Genomic DNA, 18,359 nt, shown 5'->3' with positions numbered 1-18,359 from the left:
CTCTGTCCCCCAAGGTGTGGTGCTTGGTCCTGGTGATGGAGGTCAGGAGGTTGGCATCAGCTGATCTGAGGTGGCAGGTTGGGGTGTGGGTGTGTGTGTGTGTTTGTCAGGTATGAAGGGGCCAGGTTATTAAGAGCTTTGTATGTGATGAGGAGGATCTTGAAGTGGATTCTGTGCTGTATTGGGAGCCAGTGAAGGTGTTGAAGGATGGGTGTAATGTGTTCTCTGGAGCGGGAGTGGGTGAGCAACCGGGAAGCTGAGTTTTAAACCTTTGTAATTTTTAGAGGACGTTGGAAGGGATGCCATATAGGATGCTGTTACAGTAGTCTAGTCTGGAGGATAATCTGGATAATCATGTCCAAAAATGATTCAGGCAACAAGGCAATACCAGTTTACCTGTAAGAGGCGGAGCAAAACTGGAAAGACAGGAATGTTTCAGCGTCACATTGCTGAAGTGAAACCTGAAAGTAACTCAGAGCGACAGCACTGCTGCAGTCGAGAAAAGTGTCTCTCTTTCTCTCCAAAGAAAAATAAAACTTGGTTCATTAGGCCTTTCTCAACAATACAGCCGAGTCTTAGACGAACACAGGTGAGTAAAGCAGATAATATTTACTGTGTTTAAACAGAGAGCAGTGACACATAATTGAGCTGTATCCACATAGGATGTTTCCCTGTGTTCATTATACAGTGACACTTGTCAAATTAAGTTTTCAATGAAGTGCAATTTAACTGTTTTATTCAAAATGACTTTTGATAATATTCCAATGATGTAAATTTGATATTTTTATACAAATATTCAAGAATACTGTATAACAATGTTGTTATTTCACACTTTCACTTTAGGTCTCAGTGTCTAGATATGTCCGCTGCCAGCAGTCTCCTATCTGAAGAGCAGTTTCTGTGCTCCATCTGTCTGGATGTGTTCACTGATCCAGTCGCCATACCATGTGGACACAACTTCTGCAAAAACTGCATCACACAGCACTGGGATATTAGTGTCCAGTGCCAGTGTCCCATGTGTAAAAAGGTTTTTGACAGAAGACCTGAGCTGTATGTCAATACTTTCATATCTGAGATGGCTGCTCAGTTCAGAAAGTCAGCTCAGATGAAAGCCAGCAGCTGCCCAGACCAACAATGTGCCAAACCAGGAGAAGTTCCCTGTGACGTCTGCACTGGGACCAAACTGAAGGCCCTGAAGTCCTGCCTGGTGTGTCTGGCCTCCTACTGTGAGACTCACCTGGAGCCTCATCAGAGAATGACGGGCCTGAAAAGACACAAGCTGATCGATCCTGTGGAGGACCTGGAAGGCAGGATGTGTAAGAAGCATGACAGACCACTGGAGCTGTTCTGCAGGACGGATCAGATGTGTGTTTGTCTGCTCTGCACTGTTTTAGACCATAAGTCACATCAAATTGTTCCTATGGAAGAAGGATATGAAGGAAAGAAGGCTGAGCTGGGGAAGACGGAGGCTGAAATTCAGCAGAAGATCCAGGAGAGACGACTGAAGATTCAGGAGATCAAACACTCAGTAGAGCTCAGCAAGGAAGATGCAGACAGAGAGATAGCAGACAGTGTGCAGGTCTTCACCGCTCTGATGCAGTCTGTGGAGAGAGGCCAGGCTGAGCTCATTGAGACGATCCAAGAGAAGCAGAAAACAACAGAGAAACAGGCTGAAGGCTTCATCAAAGAGCTGGAACAGGAAATCTCTGAGCTGATGAAGAGAACCGCTGAGGTGGAGCAGCTCTCACGCACTGAAGACCACCTCCACCTCCTCCAAAGCTTCCCATCCCTGAACACTCCTCCACACACCAAGGACTGGACAGAAGTCAGTGTCCATCGCTCATCATGTGAGGGGACTGTGAGGAGAGCTGTGGCTCAGCTGGAGGAGACTCTCAGGAAAGAGATGGAGAAGCTGTGTGTTGATGTTGAGCTGAAGAGGGTCCAGCAGTATGCAGTGGATGTGACTCTGGATCCTGATACAGCACATCCCATTCTCATCCTGTCTGATGATGGGAAACAAGTAAATCGTGGTGATGTAGAGAAGAATCTCCCAGACAACCCAGAGAGATTTTCTATTTATCCCCGTGTCTTAGGAAAGCAGAGCTTCTCTTCAGGAAGATTTTACTATGAGGTTCAGGTTAAAGGGAAGAATGAGTGGGATTTAGGAGTGGCCAGAGGGTCGATCAACAGGAAGAGTCTAATCACACTGAGTCCCAAGAATGGCTACTGGACTGTATGTTTGCGGAATAGAAATAAGTACAAAGCTCTTGCTGACCCTCCTGTCGTCCTCTCTCTGAAATCAAAGCCTCAGAAGGTGGGGGTGTTTGTGGATTATGAGGAGGGTCTGGTCTCCTTTCATGACGTAGATGCTGCAGCTCTTATCTACTCCTTTACTGGCTGCACCTTCACTGAGAAACTCTACCCATTCTTCAGTCCCTTTGTTAATGATGGTGGTAAAAACTCTGCCCCTCTGATCATCTCTCCTGTCAGTCACACAGATTAGACTAATCATTAGTTTTTCTCAGATTGGATTCATTGATATTTAAGATAAGACATTTATATATTCAAGGGAAGTATATATGTTTTCCTATTTTTTTAAGGTAACCTAAGTCATTTTAATGTTGGAGAATTGTAATAAAACAACAAAAAAAAACGTTCTATTTCTTGGAAAAATGAATGTCTTGTCATAAAGAAACAATGTTAAAGTTAAATACAGTAAACCTTTGACTACAGATTCTGGTTAAAATGGTTATTGCTATTTTTTTATTTATATCTAAATATTTGTATGTATCCTCTTACAATTTACTGCTGCAAAAGATTAATTTCTCCACAGGGATCTTTTAAGTTTAATCTAATCTGTTCTAATATAATAACTCTGCACAGTAATGTCATCAGAAATCAGAAGCATTTGGTAAAATCACTTAAACACGTCTGGGTGATCAATTAAAAATGTGTTATTATTGTCAGATCATTGTACATATTCTGAACATTGTATGTTGACACAATTACTGAAGAGAAGTTACTGACTAATAAGTAATTCTGCAGTTTGTTTCTCACATTTAAAGATTTTGAATGAATAAAAACAAATGGAACACACTTGTATGGTTATATGACTGCTATTTACCAGAATGCTTAAATTATTTAACATTTGACTGATATCAAAGCTTGAAAGATGTTATTGTTCTAAAGGTAATTGGCAGTTAGAGCACAGAAATGAATCTGGTCTATTCCACACTGATGAGACGCCAAATCATAAGATTAGAAATACAATCAGCTCTTGTCAGCCATTGTTGCCATGAGCTGTGGACCTCCAATATGGCCGCCAGAGGGCAGCATCCATCAGCTGAAAGCCCTCTATAGAATATGATGAGTGATGGTGACAGAAATGTCCTCTGTCAGCAGTCTGCTGTTGAGAGAGCAGTTCCTCTGTTCTTTCTGTCTGGATGGGCTCAACAATTCCAAAACTTGTGTTTAACCTGAATCACACACACGCGCACACACACAGTTACGCCCCAGCCTAGGGGGTGTGGCTCCCCTCTTTTCCTGCTCCCAAGAACAACCAGCAAACAAGGAAGTACAGCCCCAAACTTTTTAATATTTACAAGGAGAAAGACTTCAGAGTGGGTACACAGCCAAAATAATAAACAAAATTAAACTAAGCCCAATCAACCTTTACTTACCTATCAGAAATAAAATAACAAAAACTACTTTTTACCTAAACTCCTAAACAAGAAAAAAAACAAGGAAACAGGCTTTCAACAAATGGCCACCCACCCCTACAACTCCCAGGGTTGCAAAAAGCTACAATCCATTAGCTTACTCAGACAAAACAAAGTTACAGAATCAACTACAAGGTGCTGCCGTGTTGGGAACTGGAAAAGAAGAGAGGCCCCTCTGGACTGGTGGCAGCATCTTTATATCCTAGGAGCAGTCATGGACACACCTACACTTACACAAATCACACTCACCAGCCAATCATAGCACAGTACCTGTTTCTCATCAAACACACCCACACTACAGAGACAGAGAGGAGAGAGGGAGAGAGGAACACAACTCAAAGCAAAGGACCAGCCCAGACAGACCATGGGTCATAACACACACACATACATACATATATATATACACACACACACACACACACACACATACATACATACATACATACATACATACACAACTTATTCAAATTGTTGGAACTTTTATCTCACACAATGCTATTCTGCACTATTTTTACAGTACAAAAGTGATGTTTAAACACAGCTGAGTTGGAAATGTTTTAAACAAAGCATTTACATGATGTTTGTATGTCTTTGGTCATTATGTGGTTTTAAGTGACATTATTCATGAAATGTACTTGGTATCGTAATGGATACCACCGGATCCAACTACAGTAGTCAATCCAAAAGTACTTGGTTTCATATGGAATAAAAATAGTAGTATCTCCCATCCCTAGGGCGGATGCTTGTTGTCATGTGGGATTGAACCAGAATCCTCTGGTGGAAGGATGCTCTCTCTAATCACTACACAACCCAAATGTGACAATGTCTCAAATGTGACATTTTGGGTGAAACTAGGTGACAGTTTGGGTGAAAATTAGTTTTGTAATGTAATTAAAAGAAAAAATATTCATTAAATGTATCAAAAGTATGTTACGGATGAGGTTCAAGCCAGCGAATTCCAGGTCCCTGGTTGTGAAGAGGGAAAAGGTGCCTGACAAGTTCAGCTTTTCCCTCGGAGGTATCCAGATCCCGTCAAGAGCCTGGGCAAGATTTTCGATTGCACTCTGAAGGACACTGCAGCACTCAGGTGACCAGCAGTGAGCTGGAGGCATGGCTGACAGCGGTGGACAACTCAGGGCTGCCAGGGAAGTTCAAGGCCTGGATTTACCAGCATGGCCTCCTATCTCGACTCCTCTGGCCCCTGCCCGTCTACGAGGTCCTGATGACCACTGTCGAGGGCTTCGAGAGGAAGACCAGCCATTTTCTGTACAGGTGGTTGGGCCTGCCACGAAGTCTGAGCAGCATCGCCTTATACAGAGACATGAACAACCTACGGCTCCCCTTCAGCAGCCTGACAGAGGAGTTCATGATAACCGGTGCAAGAGGTCCTGCTGGACAGAGACTCCACTGACACCAAAGTCTCCTCGGCTGGCATTGTGGTGAGGACTGGGAGGAAGTGGAGGGCCCAGGCGGCAGTGGATCAGGCCGGGTAACGGCTGCACCACAGCGTGCTGGTGGGATCTGTGGCGTCTGGACGGGCAGGGCAAAAGATGCAATCCGTGGACCACACAAGCTACTTGGACACAAGCAGGGGCCTGATCACCTGGGTCGCCTGGGTGAGGGTGTATGATTGTTGAAAGACCCGAAACACCCGATGACCCCAGGTTACATCACTGATGATGTGTCCAAGTTGCATCGCAAGATGTGTGATAGAACTAATTACATAATAATAATGATAATAATAATAATAATAATACATTTTATTTATAAGCGCTTTATATGATACTCAAAGACACTTTACAACAGTTAAGGGAAAAAGAAAATAAATATATAAAATGCATAAAACAATTGATACAAAGTGATGATAATAAATGAAGACAATAAAATATTTACATGAATGCGCATATTACAGTAAAACAGTAGAATTTAAAAAATAGTGATTGGTTTCCTGTTGCCAGTTTGTTCATTTCTGGAGAGGCAGTGGGAGTCAGATATTGAAGGCAGTTTTGAAGAGGTGGGTTTTGAATTTATTTTTGAATGTAGGGAGTGAGTCTGAGTTTCTGATGTGTGAAGGGAGGGAGTTCAGAGGGTTGAGGCAGCGATGGCAAAGACTCTGTAGTTACGGTGACCCTGAGGTGCAAAACACAACATTTCACAAAACAAATTAACATTTCACAAAACACAACAACATTTCACAAAACAAAACAACAATTGACAAAACATAGCATTTCACAAAACAAATTAACATTTCACAAAACAAATTAACATTTCACAAAACAACATTTCACAAAAAGATTTACATTTCACAAAACAAATTAACATTTCACAGAAAATGGAGGTCCTTTCTTTGTCATGTATTTGTTGTCACTCAAGGTAACAGGAAGTGGCACTAGCTGTGACACCTTCAAAATAAAAGTTTGTGTTTAAACCGGCAACAAGCGAGACAACCAGGGGTGTTGTTAGGATTTCAGAACATCAGCCCAGAGGAAGTCACAGAACCATAGTAGGGGGGTCCGGGGGCATCCTCCCCCAGGAGAATTGTTTTTAAATTTCAACAGCAAAATGCATCAATCTGGTGTAATTTGACATGAACATACATGGGTGTAAATGAAGCAGCATAGGAAACAGTTTGAGCAGCAGTCTGTACAGGCCAATATTGTAGTCTGTCTGTCTCTCTCCTCAGGCCGGCCTCCTGCATTCTTCTCTTGACACTTACTTGTCTCCTCTCATCTCACTTTGTCTCTGTCTCTGTTTCCTCCTCTCTCGTTCATTTCAGGTTTTGCAAAAAATGAACAGACACAGTTATCAATTCATATATAAAACTTGAAATATATATGATATACAGTATGTGCTCCTCACTCCTCATCTGTTTCTTTACTGTAAAAAAAAGATCCAATCCAATCGTAATCCAATGAGTTATATTTAATCAAAAGTTATATTTCCATATATTTCACTACCTATATCACTATATTACTACAACCTAATAGTGAGCTACTTTGGTTTGTTTGTTACGTATGGAAACTTAACTTTAAGCATAACTAATTTTAAGAAGTAAATCATTTAACCTGTGATGTCCTTCTGTTAGGAAGCTGATATTTTCAATGCCACATCAAAGATCACCATGAAAAGCCTAATCCATTCTGAATAGCCGGAGGAGTCTACCTGCATAGTAAAATATACAGAGGCACAAATTAAAAATGACATTTTTAAACATTTTCTCACGTTTAGGGAAACAATGTCTTAAGTTGAAAATAATATAGATGTTTCATGTGAAGAGAATTAGTTTTTGCATTTAATGTTCAGCAGCCCACATAAGTAGACCTGAATGGGAGGATTCAGTAACTAACTGACTAACCAGCTGACTGCAGAGAAATAGTAACATTTTGTTTAGAGTGATCCAATATTATATTGAAGATGTTGAGCTAAAAAAATAATAAAACACTGTAGCTTGTAGGCATCTAACCATGAAGCTATCAACCAAGTGTCAGTCCAAGCTAACACTCCAGTGTCCATCTGGCCGCCTGTTAGTCAACTCGCCACCACACAGCTGCCTGATTTTTGCTGTCTTTCCAGATATGGATAATCAATCACTTGATTAAACTAACCTATAACATATCCTGATATGGGATATCTGGATCCCACTCTGCCTGGCTCTCCCCTGCACTTTCCCTGTCCTGCCTTGGCCCAGCTTCGCACCTCACCTCAGCTTCAGGTTTACTACTTCCAGCCACGTAAATAAACTATCATTGAATTTACCCTCTGCCTCCTGTCTCTGTGTTCTGCACTTGGGTTCACTTGCCTCCCCGTGACAATTGTAATGTTTGGAGGACGGTGGAAGGGATGCCATATAGGATGCTGTTACAGTAGTCTAGTCTGGAGAATAATCTGGATAATCATGTTCAAACATGATTCAGGCAACAAGGCATTACCACTCTATCTGTAGTAAGAGGCGGAGAAACACTGGAAACACAGGAATGCTTCAGCGTCACATTGCTGAAGTGAAACTTGAAAGTAACTCATAGCAACAGCACTGCTGCAGTCGAGAAAACTGTCTCTCTTTCTCTGGCTTTCACAGGTGAGTACAGCAGATAATATTTACTGTGTTTAAACAGAGAGCAGTGACACATAATTGAGCTACTATATCCACATAGGATGTTTCCCTGACAGTTGTCAAATGACGTTTTCTATGTAGTGCAATTGAAATATATCTCAAAACGACTTTTGCTAATATTCCAATAAGCTAACTTGAATATTTTTTATACAAATATTTAACACTTCTGCATAACAATGTTGACATTTCACACTTTCACTTTAGGTCTCGGTGTCTAGATATGTCCGCTGCCAGCTGTCTCCTATCTGAAGAGCAGTTTCTGTGCTCCATCTGTCTGGATGTGTTCACTGATCCAGTCTCCACACCATGTGGACACAACTTCTGCAAAAACTGCATCACACAGCACTGGGATATTAGTGTCCAGTGCCAGTGTCCCATGTGTAAAGAGGTTTTTGACAGAAGACCTGAGGTGCATGTCAGTAGTTTATTATCTGAGATAGCTGCTCAGTTCAGAAAGTCAGCTCAGATGAAAGCCAGCAGCTGCCCAGACCAACGATGTGCCAAACCAGGAGAAGTTCCCTGTGACGTCTGCACTGGGACCAAACTGAAGGCCCTGAAGTCCTGCCTGGTGTGTCTGGCCTCCTACTGTGAGACTCACCTGGAGCTTCATCAGAGAATCACAGGCCTGAAAAGACACAAGCTGATCGATCCTGTGGAGGACCTGGAAGGCAGGATGTGTAAGAAGCATGACAGACCGCTGGAGCTGTTCTGCAAGACGGACCAGATGTGTGTTTGTCAGTTCTGCACCGAGTTAGACCACAAGTCACATCACTTTGTCCCTCTGAAGGAAGGATATGAAGGAAAGACGGCTGAGCTGAGGAAGACGGGGGCTGAAATTCAGCAGAAGATCCAGGAGAGACGACTGAAGATTCAGGAGATCAAACACTCAGTAGAGCTCAGCAAGGAAGATGCAGACAGAGAGATAGCAGACAGTGTGCAGGTCTTCACCGCTCTGATGCAGTCTGTGGAGAGAGGCCAGGCTGAGCTCATTGAGACGATCCAAGAGAAGCAGAAAACAACAGAGAAACAGGCTGAAGGCTTCATCAAAGAGCTGGAACAGGAAATCTCTGAGCTGATGAAGAGAACCGCTGAGGTGGAGCAGCTCTCACGCACTGAAGACCACCTCCACCTCCTCCAAAGCCTCCCATCCCTCAACACTCCTCCACACACCAAGGACTGGACAGAGGTCAGGGTCCATCACTCATCATATGAGGGGACTGTGAGGAGAGCTGTGGCTCAGCTGGAGGAGACTCTCAGGAAAGAGAAGGAGAAGCTGAGTGTTGATGTTGAGCTGAAGAGGGTCCAGCAGTATGCAGTGGATGTGACTCTGGATCCTGATACAGCACATCCTAATCTCATCCTGTCTGATGATGGGAAACAAGTACATCATGGTGATGTAAAGAAGAATCTCCCAGACAACCCAGAGAGATTTTATTATTATGTCAATGTTTTAGGAAAGCAGAGCTTCTCTTCAGGAAGATTTTACTACGAGGTTCAGGTTAAAGGAAAGGCTGAGTGGGGTTTAGGAGTGGCCAGAGGGTCGATCAACAGGACGGGACTAATCACAGTGAGTCCCAAGAAAGGCTACTGGACTGTATGGTTGAGTAATGAAAATGAGTATGTGGCTCTTGCTGACCCTCCCGTCTGTCTCTCTGTGAAATCAAAGCCTCAGAAGGTGGGGGTGTTTGTGGATTATGAGGAGGGTCTGGTCTCCTTTTATGACGTAGATGCTGCAGCTCTTATCTACTCCTTTACTGGCTGCACCTTCACTGAGAAACTCTACCCATTCTTCAGTCCTGGTCTTAATGATGGTGGTAAAAACTCCGCCCCTCTGATCATCTCTCCTGTCAATCACACAGATTAGACTAATCATTCGTTTTTCTCAGATAGGATTCACCGATATTTGAAATAACACATTTATATATTCAAGGGAAGTATATATGTTTTCCTGTTTTTTAAGGTAACTTAAGTCATTTTAATGTTGGAGAATAGCAATAAAACAACAAAAAACATTTTATAGCTTTCTACTTCTTGGCAAAAGGAATGTCTTGTGTGAAAGAAATAATGTTTCTTAAAGTTAAATACAGTAAAGGTTTGACTACAGATTCTGGTTAAAATGGTTAATGATCTTTTCTCATTTATATCCTTTTTTTTTTCATGTATCCTATTACAATTTACTGCTGCAAAAGATTAATTTCAGCACAGGGATCATTAAACTTTGATCTAATCAATTCTAATCTAATAACTCTGCACAGTAATGTCATATTTGAAATCAGAAGCATTTGCTAAAATCACTTAAACATGTCTAGGTGATAAATTAAAAATGTGTTATTGTCAGATCATTGTACATATTTTGAGCTTTGTATGTTGACACAATTACTGAAGAGCAGTTTATGAATAAGAAGTAATTCTGCAATTTGTTCCTCACATTTAAAGATTGGTTTTTTTTTAATGAATAAAAACAAATGGAACACACTTGTATGGTTACATGACTGCTATTTACCAGAATGCTTAAATTATGTAACATTTGACTGATATCAAAGATTGAAAGATGTTATTGTTCTAAAGGTAATTGGCAGTTAGAGCACAGAAATGAATCTGGTCTATTCCACACTGATGAGACGCCAAATCAGAAGATTAGAAATACAATCAGCTGTTGTCAGCCATTGTTGCCATGAGCTGTGGACCTCCAATATGGCCGCCAGAGGGCAGCATCCACCAGCTGAAAGCCCTCTATAGAATATGATAAGTGATGGTGACAGAAATGTCCTCTGTCAGCAGTCTGCTGTTGAGAGAGCAGTTCCTCTGTTCTTTCTGTCTGGATGGGCTCAACAATTCACACAACTTGTGTAAAACCTGAATCACACACACTGGGAGAGGAGGATCACACTCTGAATGAACGACAAATCAAAGAAGCAACAACACACACACTCACACCGTAATGATGAAGATGTGATGAAGACAGAGTTCAGGTGTGTGCTGCTGTATGAACAGCTGCACAGGAAGACTGACGACAATACAGCAGACTGATGCTGTGATGACAACTGGGAAATGAAAGATGTGAATTAAATTGATCTTGTGCCAAAGGAATGTCACTACAATCATGTCTAAAACTGAATCAGATCAGATTGGGTTTAGTTGAGCTGCAGAAAGTCTGAGGTAAATTCCTTTAATGGTATTTATTTAGCCATGCTTGGTGCCGCAAAAAAGTGTAAAAACATAGAGACAAACGTTTCCATACTACATCATCATCAGTGTCTTCTTTAAAACTGAATTAGGCAACAAGAAAGGAAGCCACCCGCCGCCCCTAATGGGACATTTAGTGTCAAACTGGGTGACAATTTGACAGTGAGTTTTAAACTATAATTCAAACAAGAGATATCAATTTAATTTATCTTCTGTCAAAAGTGTGAAAACACTCCTGCAGACCTGTACGCTACTTTCACTACACACTAACATTTGGACCCAAGTGGTTTGAGAAAAGTCAGCCACACTCTAACACTGTGACATTTGTAGAATAAAGTGGACACTGTACAGTTCACCTTTCATTGTAACTGCACACGTTCTATGTCAAAACACTCCTGCAGACCTGGACTTTCACTCTCTGCACCCTGGGTCATAGCAGGTCAAAATCAGCCAAATTAAGCCACTGTCACCACTCATGTTTGTAAATGAATGCATGAACTGAATTGTAAATGAAGCAGTTGGGCTGTGTGGCCAAGCTCTTAGCAGCTACTTGAGCTAGAGGGGTGTGTCTGCATGTGTTTAGGTGGAGTCATTGATTTGGTAATTGGACATGTAAATGTTCATGAATATATAAATACCTGCCTTTGCCTAGCTGTGATTAAATAGAATACTCTGCTAAAATCACCCAACTTCTACTTTGTGATTCTAGAATTTACCCACATTTTCAAGTTAATATGGAGGAATGAACTAAAAACAAGCATGATATAGCCTACAGCCCTACATCATATTAAGTGGAGTAGCACAGTATGTAGCAGTAGAGCCGTACTGTATAATGACTGCAACAAGTTGCTCTTCTACCTCATCTTATAAATTAAAACTATATTTTGAGGCAATGTGAACCAACCACAAACCTGAAAGACACTTCTTTGTATTGCATACTATGCCTTGAAATTAATTCAGTCCCCTTCACTTCTTTCATATTGTATTGTCTATAGACAGATAAGAATTGTTGTAATCATTTAGTTGAAAGTTACCTTTCATTGTAACAGCACAAGTTCTACACACTAACATCCTGATGGAGCAAGACACATCTACCCTTCTTTTGCACTTTGCAACTTTGCTACTACTAAGTATTAGTATAAGAAACCAGTAAAATAAAAATTTTACAGTGTGAAAAAGACTTGACTTGAGACTATTGTGTGTGTTTCGAATGTGGGTCTTAGATACTTTATTCTACAAATGTCACAGTGTTCGAGTATGGCTGACTTTGAGGGCCTGCCATGATTTTTCTTAAACAGCTTGGACCTAAATGTTAGTGTACTGAAAGTAGGGTCTGCAGGAGTGTTTTGACATAGAACTTGTTCAGTTACAATGAAAGGTAAACTGTACAGTGTCAGTGAATTTGACGATTAAATGCAAAGTTGGTTTAAAACAGTATTTATACATGTTTAAAATATCGCGCTTTTATTTTGAAGGCAAAACGCCCAAACTGGAGTGTAACACATTTCCGCCAGCCTAAACGAAACTAAAACTTGCGGTCAATGTTTTTCAGAATAAAAGCGTAGTTTCTACAAATCCACAATACTCAAATATTGACTAAAAAATACCTTTGTACAAAAAACAAATGCTCAAGTAGCAAAATGCAACTATACAATCTATACAATGTTTTTCCATGATAATAACCGTTGTAATGATTTAGTTGAAAGATCCCCTCAACACTTGGACAGAGATTTGGCATTTCTGGACTACATAGGCTACACAGATTAAACACGACACAGGTCACCTTTCATTATAACTGCTAGCCTATATTGAAGTATAGTTACATTTTGTTGCTTAACTTTCTTGAGCAAAGAAAACAAAAAAAACAAAAGATATTTGAGTTTAGCAGATTTGTAGAAATTGCGCTTTTATTCTGAAAAAACGGACCGGAAGTGTTATCCGTATTTAAACTGACGGCACACAAGCCTCGAAACGACAACATTGCTGCAGTCGAGAGGAGAAGTCTCTCCGCGTTTTTCTCCAAAGAAAATAGAACTAGAGGTGAGTACAGCAGATAATATTTACTGTGTTTAAACAGAGAGCGATAACACAAACTTGCAAACCTCCTGTGTTCAGTTTGTACCGGCAAGATTTCAATGAAGCGCAATATAGGCCTAACTGTCAAAATTATTTTCGATATTAGTAGAGAAAAAGAAGTCCAAAAAGAGACTCAACTGGCGTTTCAGGCAGTCTTAGCGTGAGGGAGGGCTAAGGAGTGTCCAGTAATTTAAAAAGCCTTTATCAGCATGGCTAAACCAACAGGAAGATTAAAAAAGCCAACATGTTTGGAGCAGCATGGTCTTCATCAGGCCGTCAGCTGAACACAGGTGAGGCCTTACCTATATAGCCATCGAGACCAGAGGGAAATACAGGCTGGATCATCTGGTAGAGAGAAACACAGAAAATGTTTGTCAAAAAACTAAAAGCACTGCAAAGCAAGATAGCAAACAGAAAACATAATGGCACAGAGAGAGAAACACATGAATATAAAGAAATACAATACAGTGTTGATGCAACATGTTTCATTCCTTGTATTCTTGTGCTGTCTTTCCTTGTGAATTAATGTAGCCTATAATGTGTGTGTGTGTTTTGCAAGGAAAAAAAGAAACACAATAGAAATACCATGGCTGCATGCTAGTAAACAGAAAGGCACAAAATAGCCTATTTAGACCCATAATCTTCATAATTATCATCACTATCAACGTTAAACCTGCAATAAGCGATTTCAGACCCTGTAACCAATCCAATCCATTTCACCTCTTTTCGGTACGACTTTATATTACAGTGCTGAAAGAACTGGGCAGCTTTCAGATATTGCAAGAGAATGCGAGTAGAACTTAGAGCAGAAGTTACCTGGTGGTTAGTGCGCATTAGTCAGAGTTAGACAGTAGTTACAGTTACATCTCCCAGGAGGTATCACTCAGTTTATTTTAGTATTATCAGTACCGACCTTATAATTATCAACTACTACCCGGGCCTTACAGGACATTTGGATAATTTCCCAGTGAAGAACCCCAGAGGTAATCAGAGTTATAGCTATGCCTAACAGAAGGTATCATGTAGTTATCAGTACCTACCTGGTCCTTACAGGACATTAATGAGGTTTATGGGAAGAATCCATGTGGCTCTTTTTCAAAATGTCAAAAAAAAAAATTCTGTTATTTCACTGCAGCTACCATGTAAGTTCACCAGGTGAGCACCTAAAGCAAACCTTCCCCAGTAGTTTCACAGTAACTTCATGCCTATAACCGATAACTTACCATGTCCTGTGGAAAAAGCCCCAGCGTGTCCATGTTGATCCATGTTGTGGTGATGGACTTTTGCAAGCAGTTTACCAGACACTGTCCAGTAATTTCGGCCTTTGAGCACCATATACAGAAGTGAAGTCGTTTGGCATATTTCCAAGTTAAAACGACATAACACCACACATTTTCAATGCTTAAGTTTAAATGTATAAACATAATGGTCAAGTTTGCACACAGTGTTAGGTTCAGTTATTTTACTTTTTACTTAAAACATGAAAAAATAGTAAGGACACAGCGTTCATATTCTAACAAAATAGCTGAAGGTAAAGTGATGAAAAATAAATACAAAATCAGATCAACCATAAAATGAGAAATTCAGCACCATATATTAAAGTTGTACCCTCTTTTCTAATTTCAGGCCCGATCGTACTAGCTCCTCCTGACCTATTCAGTAGCTTTTCCTTTTTTAAAACTAGCTCGTCTCCTCCCTCGGTGTTTGAAAGCGGCGCTCTCCCCCTCCCATCCCTGAAAATAATTATTTAGATGAAGCAAGCGAGTAAACTTGTTAAACTAGTAAACTTGCTACCTACCTCTTGTGGGACATGTAACCTTCATCGGGAGAAAGCTACGGTGGCCGAGACGTGTCGAACGAACTGCATATCCAAAACGCTTTGCAAATTCAAAAAACACAAGCGCATTAACGGAAAACACAAATGCAAAAATCACAACACAAATACAAAATGAGTAGTTTCTTTACCCTCTAACACCCAGATGTACACAGTCTTATACCTTAGCCTTTTTTTCCCAACTATGCTAGTTTTCCAGACGCAGCTGCTACTCGTTTGAGCTGGCTCACTCCATAGCTCCATAACTCTCTAAATGGCGCATCACGTGACCATGTGTATGCAAAAAATGTATGGGTATTTTGCTTCTGACAGACATCTCTATGTTGTCTAGATTAGGGATGGGCATTTCAAGCAAAAATACTATTCAATATTCACTGGGAACTATTCAACCATTCCTCCCCGCACGAACAGTTGGAACTAGGCTCAGTCTTGGACTAGCCATATTGACATTAGTTAGCCAGGCTAACTAGCAAGCTAGGCAGATGTTAGCATAAAGCTAGCTAGCTAAGCCAGCTACCTAGTCTGGCTACATAGCTATGGCTTGATTGACCGGTTCGGGGCTAATCAATAGTAAGTAATAATCCTTCTCTTGTTTCAACGTTAAAACGAGAGAAGGACCGGTTCGGGGCTAATCAAGCCATAGCTATTTACTACTAGCAAGCTATGAAAATATACTTTTTAAGACAAGACGATAGTGGCATAAATTATTTGATTTTTTATAATTTAATGACTATTCGAAAATTACGTAAATTCTCAGAATTTTATCTTGAAAATGGAATATTTGACACTAGTTTCAAATCTGCATTAATATGGATGGACAGATCTTATCATGCGCCCTGCCGGTTGCCTCAGTCATAACGTGACGCCTCCTCTCTTCAAACCACCAACAGATAGCTCAACAAGATCATGACTTGCCCCTGGTGTCAAAGGTTTTGAGTTGTAGTCCTGGGTGATGCTGAGTAAATGCGCTTTGTTTGCTGTAACTCTCTTTTTACTCTTAACGCTACATCTGGCTGGCCCTGTCCATGACTGCTTGCAGTCCTGGTTTTATGTGTGCTATTGTTCCAATAATGTACTTTTTTTTTTTTTTAAAGCTATTATCATTGAAGAGTTGTATAACAATGTTGTTATTTCACACTTTCACTTTAGGTCTCGGCGTCTAGATATGTCCGCTGCCAGCAGTCTCCTATCTGAAGAGCAGTTTCTGTGCTCCATATGTCTGGATGTGTTCACTGATCCAGTCACCATACCATGTGGACACAACTTCTGCAAAAACTGCATCACACAGCACTGGGATATTAATGGCAAGTGCCAGTGTCCCATGTGTAATAAGCTTTTCTACAGCAGACCTGAGCTGCATGTCAATACTTTCATATCTGAGATGGCTGCTCAGTTCAGAAAGTTATCTCAGATGAAAGCCAGCAGCTGCCCAGACCAACGATGTGCCAAACCAGTAGAAATTCCCTGTGACGTCTGCACTGGGACCAAACTGAAGGCCCTGAAGTCTTGCCTGGTGTGTCTGGCCTCCTACTGTGAGACTCACCTGGAGCCTCATCAGAGAATCTTAGGTCTGAAAAGACACAAGCTGATCGATCCTGTGGAGAACCTGGAAGGCAGGATGTGTAAGAAGCATGACAGACCGCTGGAGCTGTTCTGCAAGACGGACCAGATGTGTGTTTGTCAGTTCTGCACTGAGTCAGACCACAAGTCACATCACTTTGTCCCTCTGAAGGAAGGATGTGAAGGAAAGAAGGATGAGCTGGGGAAGACGGAGGCTGAAATTCAGCAGAAGATCCAGGAGAGACGACTGAAGATTCAGGAGATCAAACAGTCAGTAGAGCTCAGCATGGAAGATGCAGACAGAGAGATAGCAGACAGTGTGCAGGTCTTCACCGCTCTGATGCAGTCTGTGGAGAGAGGCCAGGCTGAGCTCATTGAGACGATCCAAGAGAAGCAGAAAACAACAGAGAAACAGGCTGAAGGCTTCATCAAAGAGCTGGAACAGGAAATCTCTGAGCTGATGAAGAGAACCGCTGAGGTGGAGCAGCTCTCACGCACTGAAGACCACCTCCACCTCCTCCAAAGCTTCCCATCCCTGAACACTCCTCCACACACCAAGGACTGGACAGAGGTCAGTATCCATCGCTCATCATATGAGGGGACTGTGAGGAGAGCTGTGACTCAGCTGGAGGAGACTCTCAGGAAAGAGATGGAGAAGCTGTGTGCTGATGTTGAGCTGAAGAGGGTCCAGCAGTATGCAGTGGATGTGACTCTGGATCCTGATACAGTACATCCTGATCTCATCCTGTCTGATGATGGGAAACAAGTACATCATGGTGATGTAAAGAAGAATCTCCCAGACAACCCAGAGAGATTTTCTGTTTATCCCTGCGTCTTAGGAAAGCAGAGCTTCTCTTCAGGAAGATTTTACTATGAGGTTCAGGTTAAAGGGAAGACTTGGTGGGGTTTAGGAGTGGCCAGAGGGTCGATCAAGAGGAAGGGACTAATCACAGTGAGTCCCAAGAATGGCTACTGGACTGTATGGCTGAGTAATGAAAATGAGTACAAAGCTTTTGCTGGCCCTGCTGTCCTCCTCTCTCTGAAATCAAAGCCTCAGAAGGTGGGGGTGTTTGTGGATTATGAGGAGGGTCTGGTCTCCTTTTATGACGTAGATGCTGCAGCTCTTATCTACTCCTTTACTGGCTGCACCTTCACTGAGAAACTCTACCCATTCTTCAGTCCCTGTGTTAATAATGGTGGTAAAAACTCCGGCCCTCTGATCATCTCTCCTGTCAGTCACACAGATTAGACTAATCATTAGTTTTTCTCAGATAGGATTTATTGATATTTAAGATACGTAATGTATATATTCAAGGGAAGTATATATGTTTTCGTAGTTTTTTCAGGTAACCTAAGTCATTTTAATGTTGGAGAATTGTAATAAAACAACAAAAAAAATGGTTTTATTTCTTGGCAAAATGAATGTCTTGTCATAATAACAATGTTAAAGTTAAATACAGTAAACTTTTGACTACAGGTTCTGGTTAAAATGGTTATTTTATCCTATTACAATTTACTGCTGCAAAAGATTAATTTCTCCACAGGGATTTTTTAAGTTTAATCTAACCTATTCTAATCTAATAAGTCTGCACAGTAATGTCATATCGGAAATCAGAAGCATTTGCTAAAATCAATTAAACATGTCTTGGTGATCAATTAAAAATGTGTTATTATTGTCAGATCATTGTACATATTCTGAACATTGTATGTCGACACAATTACTGAAGAGAAGTTACTGACTAATGAGTAATTCTGCAGTTTGTTTCTCACATTTAAAGATGTTTTTTTTTTTTTTTTTTTGAATGAATAAAAACAAATGGAACACACTGTCATGGTCTGCCCCTGTCTGCGTGTTCTGCCCCTGGTCCTGGTC

At 41.1% G+C, this 18,359-nt stretch overlaps 3 protein-coding genes across 4 annotated transcripts; all 3 read left to right on the top strand.

The window, feature by feature from the left end:
• The first annotated feature begins 486 nt into the window (after nucleotides 1-486).
• On the top strand, nucleotides 487-2,886 carry LOC139661584 (E3 ubiquitin-protein ligase TRIM21-like). Its single transcript, XM_071540063.1, has 2 exons — nucleotides 487-589; nucleotides 844-2,886. The coding sequence occupies exon 2, from the start codon at nucleotides 860-862 to the stop codon at nucleotides 2,501-2,503; it is 1,644 nt and encodes a 547-aa protein (XP_071396164.1). The 5' UTR covers nucleotides 487-589; nucleotides 844-859; the 3' UTR covers nucleotides 2,504-2,886.
• Nucleotides 2,887-8,050: 5,164 nt separating this feature from the next.
• On the top strand, nucleotides 8,051-9,694 carry LOC139661595 (E3 ubiquitin-protein ligase TRIM21-like). Its single transcript, XM_071540083.1, has one exon. The coding sequence runs from the start codon at nucleotides 8,051-8,053 to the stop codon at nucleotides 9,692-9,694; it is 1,644 nt and encodes a 547-aa protein (XP_071396184.1).
• A 6,397-nt stretch (nucleotides 9,695-16,091) lies between these two features.
• LOC139661587 (E3 ubiquitin-protein ligase TRIM21-like) lies at nucleotides 16,092-17,880 on the top strand. 2 transcript variants are annotated; one of them, XM_071540070.1, is made up of 2 exons: nucleotides 16,092-16,318; nucleotides 16,352-17,880. In XM_071540070.1, exons 1-2 carry the CDS (start codon nucleotides 16,092-16,094, stop codon nucleotides 17,733-17,735), a joined length of 1,611 nt encoding a protein of 536 aa, XP_071396171.1. In that variant the 3' UTR covers nucleotides 17,736-17,880. The 2 variants fall into 2 exon arrangements, with proteins under 2 accessions (XP_071396171.1, XP_071396170.1); XM_071540069.1 differs by having other exon boundaries at nucleotides 16,092-17,880.
• The last annotated feature ends 479 nt before the right edge of the window (nucleotides 17,881-18,359 follow it).

Source organism: Centroberyx affinis, unplaced genomic scaffold (genome assembly GCF_046629955.1).
Source record: "Centroberyx affinis isolate AG114_WGS23_722 - 3 ecotype Tasmania unplaced genomic scaffold, CSIRO-AGI_Caff_v1 ptg003561l_1, whole genome shotgun sequence".
NCBI lineage: Eukaryota > Metazoa > Chordata > Actinopteri > Beryciformes > Berycidae > Centroberyx > Centroberyx affinis.
Note: the sequence above shows the minus strand (reverse complement) of the source record. Positions and strands in the feature narration are given on the sequence as shown.

Coding starts and splice junctions, on each gene's coding strand:
- LOC139661584 (XM_071540063.1), top strand. CDS start 860: ATGTCCGCTGCCAGCAGTCTCCTATCTGAAGAGCAGTTTCTGTGCTCC.
- LOC139661595 (XM_071540083.1), top strand. CDS start 8,051: ATGTCCGCTGCCAGCTGTCTCCTATCTGAAGAGCAGTTTCTGTGCTCC.
- LOC139661587 (XM_071540069.1), top strand. CDS start 16,092: ATGTCCGCTGCCAGCAGTCTCCTATCTGAAGAGCAGTTTCTGTGCTCC.